At 36.0% G+C, this 12059-nt stretch overlaps 1 protein-coding gene across 1 annotated transcript; it reads left to right on the top strand.

The window, feature by feature from the left end:
• Nucleotides 1–212: 212 nt before the first annotated feature.
• Nucleotides 213–10580, top strand: LIN7C (lin-7 homolog C, crumbs cell polarity complex component). Its single transcript, XM_047692248.1, has 5 exons — nt 213–315; nt 3673–3791; nt 4288–4359; nt 6328–6537; nt 7143–10580. Exons 1-5 carry the CDS (start codon nt 279–281, stop codon nt 7296–7298), a joined length of 594 nt encoding a protein of 197 aa, XP_047548204.1. The 5' UTR covers nt 213–278; the 3' UTR covers nt 7299–10580.
• The last annotated feature ends 1479 nt before the right edge of the window (nt 10581–12059 follow it).

The raw sequence follows: 12059 nt of genomic DNA, 5'->3' as shown, positions 1-12059 counted from the left end.
GTGGGACAAGGCTTGAGTCCGAAGCAAGCAGCAAGAGTCAGGAAAGGTGCTTCTTCACCTTCGGAGACTGGGGAATCAGCTAGCCTCGGGACCGCTTAATATCCTGCGCAAGACCATCGCCAAGATCCCGGCTCCTATATCGCCCCCACTACTCTCAGAGCTTCCGCTCCTAGTCTCGCGATACTGTCAATCCGTCGCCTTCCAGCTCCCGCTAAGCCCCGCCTCTCCACCGCACCCTATGTCGTCATTTCCTGTGGGTCTGCAGGCAAAGGGAGAAGATGGCGGCGTTGGGGGAACCTGTGCGGCTGGAGAGGGGTGAGTACAGCCGAGGCCGAGACCGAGGTGGGCGGCGGGAGTGAAAGAGTGCCGTATTGCCGGAGGGGAGGAGGGGCGACCCAGGTTTCGAGATCTGGATCCAGGCTGTCCCTGTCGCCGAAGTCGCTGCGCCTGGCCCCTGGGAGGGCGCTTGTGGTCCCTTGACTGATACTCAGACCCCTGCTCTGTTCACATGGACTATGCCGGGGCACCGTACAATTAAACACCACCTTTCCGCGTTCGCATACACATGCCGCACACGCGCTCCTTGGGTGCGCACAGCAGACGGGGCGCCCAGTAGCAAACATCACAAGCCCAGCTGGGACCAGCTTCACTCACTGGCTTTATTTATGCACGCACTAGTCCGGTGTCCCCGCCTTCACTCACACATCGCAGACATCCCGGACACACAGCGCATTTACCACAGAATCCATATTTACGCACGAACTCCGACTTTATTTTTACCACGGCCTCACTTGTGTTTGTTTTGGGCGACTTCCTGGCTTTGGGGCCCCTCCCAAGTACGGAGAAGGTGCTTTAAAAACCATCCTGCTGATTTGGTCTTGGGAAGAAGGTTACATAACTAGTTGGAATAGTGGTAGGTTGTAAAATGCCGAGCGTATAGTCTTATTCTCTCTTTACAGATCTTAAAACTGGTAACTGGCTGGTTGCTTGCTTTTTAGAGCAGACTGTCAAAGAGAGTAAAATCTGTTCTGCTGAGTAATTAGATACGGAAGAGCTAGTGACAATATATGGCTATGCTCCTTTCAGTCTCCTGTTCCATATTTTCAGCATTCCACTCTTTCCTTCCCCAGACTGTTATTTCAAGCATGTCTTTGACACACCAGTATTAGAAGTTATTGGTAAGCGAAAAACAAACATTTTGAGTACTAGTAGTAAACAAAATAAAGGGTGGCGATTCTAAATATCTTTGAAATATTAACATTTGCAGCTACAGCCTGAATATTAAGTAACTTCTACCCCAAGAAGAAATATATTTTTGGAATTCCTGTATTTAGAGAAACCTCTTTCCTCATACCTTCACACAGATGCTCACTTAACATTATTTATTCCTTATGGTGTTCACTATTTGTAAGTCTCTTTATAAATGATACTGTTTCCCTCCTGCCCACCAGACCATTAAAGAATCATTTTTGACAGAGGAGTAGCTACTCTGGGAAGACTTACTAAGTTAGACCTAAGACTGTGACATCGTCCTCTTGAGCACAATGGCACTGTGCTTTGAAGGTGGGAACAACTCTGTTCCTTGTGAACAGAGGAGTAGGTGTTTTTCTTTGAAAGCCAGTTGCAGGATTCTAACATGTTGGCGGTCTTTCGTATTTTTAAGTGCAGCACAAAGTGTGAAACTTCACCTCTGGCATTTAGTTTTGGTAGTCATGCCTTTTTTTTTTTTTCCCCCTTTTTTTCCTTTTTCAGAGTTCTTTTCAGTCCTATAATAGATTGCTCAGCAGCTTAGTAGGATGAATTGCTAGTGGTTGCCATTTAGCAGGATAAGAAAGATTACATCACCTGTTTTCTAATTAGAACTCGGTTTAACAAACTATTAACAAACACTCCCAACAGTCCTACAGTTTAAAATTATTGCATATGATCAAGATCTGAGTGTCTTCTAAATAATCAAAACATGATTCAGTGGAATACATTTAAGTATGTATTGGGTACAGTTTAGGCTCAGTAAAGATTTTTTTGTTAATTCAAAATATTTATGTAGCTTACATATCATAACTTTGTAAATTAAAAGAATCCATTAGCCAGCAATCTCTATTCACCAGTCACCCTAGGGGTGGGTTATCAGAATGGGGAAAGTCTGATTCCATTGCATTTGATTGACATCATTTTAAGCTTTTATTACCTGAAATTAAAAATCTACTTCTTTTTTCACTACATTTATTCCTAGTTTTGCAATTGCATACACAAAGAAGGCCATATTAATTCTATAAGGAAAAAGTTTCAGACTTGTGGTATAATACAAAGTTTAGAGCTTTTTCCTTTCAGAAGGAGGCAAAGAATAATAAAGTAATATGTACTCTAGCCCCCTGGGGTACAAAAACATTTAAGAAAAAAAAATAGAGTCAGTTACTAATAGTGTTTTAAACATGACTCTGAGTCTTCTTATAAAAGATTTTATTTATTTATTTGAGAGAGGGGGGAGCACAGGATGGGGGCAAGTGTTGAGGGGGGTGAGACAAAGAGAAAGGGAGAGGCAGACTCCCTGCTGAGTACAGCACCTGACCCAAGGCTCATCCCAAGACCCAGAGATCATGACCTGAGCCTAAGGCAGATGCTCAACCGACTGAGCCACCCAGGTGCCCCAATATAACTGAATCTTGTAACATTTCTTAATTTTCATAAAATACTCTCACACTTCCCAATGAGAATTTCCTAACATGCTTAATATATTTGTGTAAATGTGTACAACCCCTTAATATTTCTTGTGATTAATTGACATCCAGGTAACTTAACAGTTATGCTTGCTACATGTCAGACATGTATTTTTTTGGTTTTGTCAGGTAAGTCATTTTTTGTTTTTGTTTTTGTTTTTGTCAGGTAAGTCTTATAGGGAAGTACTGTTACTTCCATTTTACAGCAGAAACATTGAGGCACAGACATTAAGTAACTTGCCCAAGATCACACAGCTAATATTGAGGCCAGATTGACAAGACTTTTTATTTTTCTATTTTGTAAACATATGTATTTGATTGAGCCTATCTTAATTAAAATACTGTGTTAATGATTATAAGCTGAAAGCAGACCACAGTTAATTTGTTCCTTTATACCATTGTTTTAACTGTGTCCCTGCCACTAACTGCATCTGTTACTGAATGACTCATATCCACTTATAAATTATAGTTTTCTTTAGGAAGTGAACAGGAATTTCACTAGCACACAGTCCTTGCACTCCTCTGTGCTTTGATGACTAATAATGATAGATAAATTTTTATTGACTAACTAGTTCCAGAAAGAACTGTCAGCATTTTGAAGCAATACAGTTCATGTATCTGTCACATTTGAACACCTGTCCTTTCCTGAGACATTTAGTATTTTATATTCAGTTTTCCTCCATCTTTCAAAGATACTGTTTTTCAGATCTTATGTGTGCAACATTAGGTTCGTAATTACATAAAAGCTTTCTCAGATTTTGCATTCCCTCCCTCTTAATGTGTGTTCACAACCCTCCTTCCCCCCACCAAACACACAAACTTATGCTCTTATGTTTTGTTTTTTCTCCATATTCTGCATTTTTCTGGTTAATCCTTGGGGACTGAATCTTGTTACAAGGCATTTAAAGAATCTTCAGAGAAAATCATCTATCAGTGTTTGTTTGTTTAACTCTAGATATTTGTAGAGCAATTGAGTTACTAGAAAAACTGCAAAGGAGTGGAGAGGTACCACCACAGAAACTTCAGGCTTTACAAAGAGTCCTTCAAAGTGAATTCTGCAATGCTGTAAGAGAGGTAAGTAAATGGTATTAAATTTACCAAAAGCTTGAGTTAATTAGGTATAAGATAATACTGTGAAATTTGGGTTCAGAAGTTCTGAAGAAAACAAACTTTAAAAAAATATTAGAATCTATCCCTCTTCATTTTTTGAAAAAAATTTTTGTTGAAGTATGGCTAACATACAATGTTACATGAATTTCAGGTGTACAACATGTTGATTCAACAATTCTGTTCATTATTCAGTGTTCACCATAATAAGTGTAGTCATCATCTGTCACCAGACATGTTATTACAATACTAAGATTATATTCCCTGTGCTGTACTTTTCATGTCCATATTTATTTTATAACTGGAATTTTGTACCTTTTCATTTTAGGAATTTTTAATAGAAAAACATTTTACCAAGATGGCATAACTTTGCCTAAAACTTGAACATGCTTAATAAATTAACTTAGAACTCAAATGTGGTATATTCTGAGATTTTAAATCATGATGATGTTGGGTTTTACAGGTATATGAACATGTCTACGAGACTGTGGACATCAGTAGCAGTCCTGAAGTGAGAGCTAATGCAACTGCAAAGGTAGGTTTTTTTTTTTTTTTTTTTTTTTTTTTTTTTTTTGTTATTTAGTAAAAGTGAGAGAATTCATCATAAATGAAAGTTTTAAAATATGTAATTATTAGATACTTGAAAGGCTTGTTTTGAAAACTAACATAGAGTATCTTTCCCACACTAAACTTGTCTCACATACAAAGATAAGACACTTTTTATTGGTTTTGCAAGGAATACTTTATCATACAGTTTAGATAATGCATTAAAAATACACTTGCACAAAAATGATAATGCACATGTAATACACAGTTGTATATATAATATACATATTATGTAAATTTTCATCAAAACTCTGAGGTATATATTATTCTGATTTTATCGGTGAGGAAACATTAGATTAGATTATTTTTCTCAGACCACACAAACAAGGGTCTTCCCTGGTGGTCTAGTGGTTGGGATTCGGCGCTCTCAGACCACACAAACAGCGAAGGGTAGAACTGGGTACTCCTTCAGGTTGCTCTTTGCTTTTCACTTTTACCTTAACTCTGCAAATACAGGGTAATGTTGTTCGTAGGTTACCTCCTCAGAGCTGCATATGGCAGGTTTATGTGCTTTTCTGTCCCAGTGGTTTCCTCCAATATTTCTAGCACTGACCTCAATGTCTATCATGTTTTGTTAAAATAAATATCAGCATTAGGTGACTTAGATTAGATTTACTCATTAGCAAGTACTTTTGCCTTGTTAGTTACTGGTCCATAAAAGGAAATACTGGATTCTCTGTTGAATATAAACACTTAAACATGTGGATATAGTTTGGAAGGGTGTAAAAAAATGCCTTGACTCTGTATTTGAGACATTTTGGTGCGACTTGAAAGATACTCTGTTAGTTTTCAAAATAAGCCTATCAGATATCTACCATTTGCTATAAAAGTATAGAAACTTGGCTTGAAATTCCTTAGTTTTATGACCTTCGTGGCTTACTGAATTTCTGGGCCTTAGTTCTGTTATCTAAAACAGATTCTTTCAGACTTGGAACCTAGTGATATTCAATAGATCTTGATTTCCTCCTTCTTCTCCTTCCCATTTTTGCTCATGTACCCTGATCTGTCATGAAAAATGGTACCAGATTACTTCATTACCTTTAAAAGCAGAACGAAGCAAATTTCAACTTTGTGTTAGAATTAATGTGGATTAGTCTAAATTTGAAAGTTTTAAAGAAGATGTGACTTTGTTTCATCTTCTGTGGGATTCTAGTAGTAACTGGGTAGTTAACTAAAGCAACAAAAAATTTCACCGTTATATGTACCCATCTTTTTCTCAGCAGTGAATTATTTAATTTGTCATTTATTATATATTACAGCAGCCCAAATGACTGTGAAAGAACACTTATCTCCTTACAGGTTATTATGTATGTAGGTTGTTGCTTGTACAAAAACTCCTGAAGGAGCCAGGCTCTTGAGCCCAAAGTTCAGGGCTGCTGGCATGCTGGGGGAGGAGTTTTCTGTTAAAGTGCTCCAGTGTTCATCTGCCAGGCAAGCCTGCTTGCCTGTTGCTGCTCAAAAGTTCTGGACACTGGGTGGCTGAGTGACCTAACCAACTTAATACCTCCTACATAGACCCAGGGTGTCTTTCTAGTCATCATCTCTAAAACCCCATGCACTCAGTTTTATCTTCTCCTAACTCCCGGTGAATTTGTGAGCATGCAGACATCAAAAGTAAATAAAAAAGAGACAAAAAGGGGCATCTGGGTGGCTCAGTCGGTTGAGCATCTGTCTTTGGCTTAGGTCATGATCCCAGGGTCCTGGGATCAAGTCCCGAATCAGGCTCCCCGTCGGCAGGGAGCTTGTTCCTCTGCCATTCCCCCTGTTTGTGCTCACGCTCTACCTTCCTGTCAAATAAATAAATATAATCTTTAAAAAATTTTAAAAAATTAAAAAGAGACAAAAGAACTGAAACAAATAAAGTTCACATTTTTAAATATGTAAAATTTTTTTTGAGGCTACTGTGGCTGCATTTGCTGCCAGCGAAGGACATTCTCATCCTCGAGTTGTTGAGCTACCAAAAACAGAAGAAGGCCTTGGATTCAATATTATGGGAGGCAAAGAACAAAACTCTCCAATCTATATATCTCGAATAATTCCAGGTGGAATTGCTGATAGACACGGGGGCCTCAAGCGAGGAGATCAACTCCTTTCTGTTAATGGAGTGGTATGGATGAATTTTATTTCTATTTGTAGTAATGCATTGTAACCACTTGGGGGTATATTTGAGTTATAGAAACAAGATGGTGGGGGTGGGGGAGAACCAAAGAAGCTTTGTAGTTCAGAAATCCCTTAGGAGAATCCTGGGCAGCACTCTTTAGGACACAGATACTTTTTAAGGCATTTTAAGTGTGTTTTGCTGCTTTTTCAATGTAAATTCGCAATGTTTAGTGTGATTTTTATGAAGTAATTAAGCTCTCTAGTAGTTAAGGAAGTACATTAAATTAATAAAAGTCTGCCCTTGTTTTAGTCTTATAGTAGAGCTTTGCTTAATTTACTTCTGACTTAGTGAAATAATGGGCAAATAAATTGGTATTTGGAGTAATTATTTGGAACTTAAAAACCAGTTCCTGGACTACAAACAATACGATTTTAGCAGAAGATTTCACATGGATTAAAATGATAAAGCCAGATTATCTCATAGGTTTGTAGTGTTGAGATGATACATTAAAACTTTTTTACTTATATGTATTGTAAACATTTTGTGTTTTGAGTTGCCTAACAAAACCTGAATATTAATTGTATGTGTGTTCATGTCTGTTTTTTTCCTAGAGCGTTGAAGGAGAACATCATGAAAAAGCTGTAGAACTGCTGAAAGCAGCTCAGGGAAAGGTTAAATTAGTAGTACGATATACACCCAAGGTCCTAGAAGAAATGGAGTCACGCTTTGAAAAAATGAGATCAGCGAAACGCAGGCAACAGACCTAATGCAATTCAAAACTTTATATTCCATTTGCTTTTAGCTAGAAAAGTTTTACTTGTGACCTACTGATGGCCGCAATGCCAATGATTGTAAAAAAGAAACAGAAACTTCCTGCGAAATCCTCCTTGCCATTTTATAAACACCTATTTTAACACTGTTTGTGGTTCCAGAGATGCATACACTTTTTTCTGACAAGAAAAAGTGAAAGGTGATGAGGGCAATTCTGTCCTGCTGTTTTTACAGGCCTTTTTCAAATGCAGATTTTGTCATAAAGTTGTTATAGATTTTTAAAAATGCTTTTTTAATATTAAAATGTACTTTTACATTCTTAATCTTTTTTTTAGGAAAAAAAAAGTTTTCTTCATTTGGCTGCTTATTTAAAAATAACTGTTCTCCAATTCTTTTTTTGCTTACTCTATTTTTTTTAACCTGTAAAATTTCTTTACGGTTTTCCAAGAAATTAAACGTTAACAGTCTCAGCTACAGCAGTTCATTACACTATCAGTGTTAACACCACTGCTGCATTTTGTACTTTGAACACACGCATAATATATATAATCGGTGGTAAATCATAACGCAGCAGAGTAGAAGTTTTTTACTTTTATTTAAACATAACATAATGAATATTCATTTATACTGATTTATAAAAGTTTTTAAACACTGAAACAATCATTGCTAAAATATATATTTCATAATATTTGAGCAGTGAGGCAAGAGGATATAATTTGGTTGTTGGCATTACTGATTATATCTATTTATGTGCAACAACATATCTTAAATTACAAATGCAAAAACAGGTTCAGGTTTCATCTTTTGCAAATTTTTTTAATGCTGTTCATTTTTATTTAAATATATTTCTTACATTTTGGTTTTTCCATTCCTAGAGATGAGCCAATTAGTTCGTTCTGGTAAATAGCAGAAGCAGAATAAAAAAGGAATACTCTTAACCTCACTAGCCTCAAGAGTTACACACTCTTAACTAGCTCAACATAAGAATTGGTTTTAAGTAGGAAGAAGATAGAAGGATATACTTAAGATACATAGAAATTATGAGGCGATATATTCATAAGAATCTACAGACTCTTAAGTCAAAATGAGTAGGAACTCATTTATACTGAGATGGTTGAATTCAGAGATGTGATCTTTGATTCAAATGATGGGAATTCTGAGAGATACTTTCATTTGTCCACTGGATGTCACTCTTTAACTGAAAGGCAGCTACTAGTGTAAGAACTATGACTGAGGTCTTTTTCAAGGTGGAAATTAAGAGTTGAAGTTCATTTTCAGTCACTACTTATAGGAACGTTTGTATGGTTTTTAAGAATTTAAAGTGACAGATGCTAAAAAGAAGATAATGGGTTGAAATGTATAAGGAACTTATCCTAATTACCGACCCTGTGTAAAAAGTGGGCATTTTGTAACATTCCTTCAGGAAGAATAGAAGTGTATACCTTTTTCTGCATGTTTGTGAGCACTGTGAGTCTTAAAAGATTATTCCAGTTTTCAATGATTTTCAGAATAAAAGTCAATCAGCATTGTTATTTATCTTTTAGGTATTGAACACTGGATTGCATGGTTGAATGTGTCTTTAGTCCACTACAAAACGTGCTTGTATTGATAGGATCATGTTGTTAAATTGTGTATTTTCAAAATTAATTGATGTTTTTAAAATGTTGAGACCAAAGTAGTGTAGAATTATGGACTTATTTTAATTTAATTGTAAAATTATTAGAGGTATTTGTTGTAGAGCTTTACATATTAAAGAGAGAGATTGGTGCATATAAAAACAGTAATATTATTATGCTCGTATTCTTGCATTACAGGGTAAGTAAATCCTGAAAAATCTTATTTTAGTATAGCTACAGCTGTAGTAGCTTTTAAGGGTGTGTCAACATTTCATTATAAATTATAGCTTCCTGGTTCAGTATCTCAGCTGTTTCAGAACTTTCAGCCAAGTTCAATCTTTTTTGGTGTTGAAACTTAGTAAGTTGAGTAAGCTATTTTTTTTTCCTTCTACAGTAATCCACAATCTGTTCGTTGTGTGGGTTGGCACTTATTTATAATTCTTAAAATAAAGATAGCTTAAAGGAGCCAAATACAGTAGTTTTGCTTGCTCCTGTTGAGCATGAGTAGCAGTAGTTTGTTTTTGTTAATGCAGTTTTCACAGTGTATCCCGGAATTTTAAATCTTGACCATAGAAAAATACAGTCATTCAGTGGCAAAGATGTACAGTAGTGGTCTAGTATATAGTGAGGGAATGAAGGGAGTTGTCATCTTATAAATGTATGATTCATGAACATAACTAGGCACATTATAAGTATATAATAAGTTTTCTTATTTGTAAATTATAAACTACCCAATTTCCATCTGTTTTCTTGGTATTTCAAAAGGGGTGGATTCAGTGGTTCTCAACCTTTGCTGCACATTAGAACACCCTGCAGAGCTTTTAAGAAGTAGCACTACAGGAGTCCCATTCCATACCAAGTAAGTTCAGAATCTTCGAGGGTGCAGCCAGATACTTAATTTTTTAAACTTCCCAGGCAGTTCTAAAGGACATCTAGGGTAGAGAACTACTTGTTTTCCCCTTTATAAAATGCTCTAATTACACTGGATTCTGTTTGGAAGTATCAGAGTAGAATAACTCAAATTACGGCTACCTTTAAGTAGCTGCAAATGTAGTAATTGAGTATCTTCCTTAGTAATTTCTTTAAGAATAAAAGATACTTGGCATTCCTTATTTGGGAAGTAATTACAGTTTATTTTTTATCTTTTTTTTAAATCTGCCAGTAGTTTAAAACTTTAATGTCTGTCATCTTTCTGCCCCTTTTGCCTTTAAACCTTAACAAAAATAAATGTTTATTAGTTGAGAAAGCATGTTTAAAAACTGCAGGTGAGAAATACTGTCATTGATAATTATGTGCTGTCTTCATATGGCCGCTTTATCTGTTAGTATACTAGATTATAATGGCCTGGTTCTTTGGGGTTTGGTGATTCAGATGTGTTTTTAAAAAATCGTTGTCTTCCTCTACTAAATTTTTTAGTTATTTTTCTCAAGTACTTAAGTAGTTTGGCTCAAGTACTTTGTTTACAATTTAAGTGAATATTATAGCATTTAATAGAAGAAATGGCTATGGCTTCTCTGAAAAGAATGTCAGCATGACTTGGTATAGACTTAAAAGAATACATGTTATGAATATTTTATAATGTGGAATGATCACTGAAATATCCAGGACTCTGGTAATTGTATTTCCTGAATAAATGTATGTTTATGAATTTTCTAACTTAAATTTTGTTGTCTCTCCTAACAGTCTGGTGTTTTATACTTTCTATTGTCCAGAATTCCACTAATAGTGTTTCTTCAGTGGTTGTAGTTCTGTAATGGTTAAATAGCGGAGAAAACCAATTTGCCTGCTCATTAATTTTCAAGAACTTCCAAACTAATTTGTAACTGGATTTAGTTTCTAAAAATATCAGCAGATAGTTTGCTTCTACTTTAATTCTTTGGTTTGAGGCAAGGAAATAAGCCCCAAATGGATTTAACATTTTTTCAATAGATGACTTCATTTACCAAGTTAATCCTGATTCTAAGGTTTATTTAAAATAAATTTGTATTATGTTCCTATTATTTGGATTTGAAAAAAAATTGGTATAACTTATACAATAAATGTGTTTCTGAAAGCTCTGTATAAAATAACTTTTACATAAGGTAAAAAGCATAATGTATGGTAGTTACTATTGAGTGAACCTTTGAATTCCTATATTTTGTTTTGACTTTCATAAAATTTAACTACAGAAAAAATTCTCTTGTGTTATTTTGAGAGAGGCAGTATGGCATGTGATTGACGGCGCAGTGTGTACAGGCTCACTACCCTGGTGTGAATCCCAGACTCGCCATTACTATGTAATCTTAACAGAAGTTACTTCTCTGGGCCTTAGTTCCCTCACCTCATGTGTAATAAGAATGCCTGTAACTGGGCATTATCTGTCAAACCCTGAAAAAGGTGCCTGGCGAAGTGGGTGCTATTTGTGTCTGCTATTATTTGCATATAAAAGCTTAAGGGAACTTAGTAGTGAAGGAAGATGTGTGACCACATAATTAAAATTAGCAAGTTCTTTTTTGATGATGAGGAAACAGCCTTTAAATTATGCTTGAAGGACACCTGGGTGGTTCAGTCAGTTGGGCGTCTTGCCTTCCACTCAGGTCATGATCCCGGCATTCTGGGATCCAGTCCCACATCAGGCTCCTTGCTCAAGGGGGAGCCTGCTGCTTCCTTTGACCCTCCCCCCTCGTGCTTTCTCTCTCTCTCTCTCAAATAAATAAAATCTTTAAAGATAAATAAGTAAAAATTATGTTTGAAAACTTCATAAGGAATAAGATTCATAAGGAATTTTCAGATTTCTGTCCACTTGGATCAAAGAGCTAATGGAATTCTAAAATTAGTAGGGTTTGGGGGGGTGGAGGATTAAGACCACATTCAAAATGAAAATCACACAGTTCAAGTAAGGGATTTGTTTAATCAAAAAAGCAGTTTGTAGGAAGGATATAACCTAGCTCTAGAAACCATGGATTGCTGGAATGGTTGTCAGACATATAAAAGGCATAAGTCAGCATTGTGTATTTTTAAAATGCATGAAGATGTGTCAAGCCACAAGGGATACAACAAAAAGCACTTATTGTTAGCATTCAGTTTCTTCAAAATACTAGTAAGCTAGAATACCGATTCTCTAAATCTTTCAATTCTGGTTTTAAAATATTCACTATTGTT

Source organism: Lutra lutra, chromosome 10, assembly GCF_902655055.1.
Source record: "Lutra lutra chromosome 10, mLutLut1.2, whole genome shotgun sequence".
Classification (NCBI taxonomy): Eukaryota; Metazoa; Chordata; class Mammalia; order Carnivora; family Mustelidae; genus Lutra; species Lutra lutra.
Note: the sequence above shows the minus strand (reverse complement) of the source record. Positions and strands in the feature narration are given on the sequence as shown.

Excerpts from the sequence above, each read along its gene's own strand:
- LIN7C (XM_047692248.1), top strand. The coding sequence starts at position 279 with ATGGCGGCGTTGGGGGAACCTGTGCGGCTGGAGAGGG. Across the intron at positions 3,792-4,287 it reads TCTGCAATGCTGTAAGAGAG|GTATATGAACATGTCTACGA; the intron begins GTAAGTAAATGG and ends TGGGTTTTACAG. Across the intron at positions 6,538-7,142 it reads TCCTTTCTGTTAATGGAGTG|AGCGTTGAAGGAGAACATCA; the intron begins GTATGGATGAAT and ends TTTTTTTCCTAG.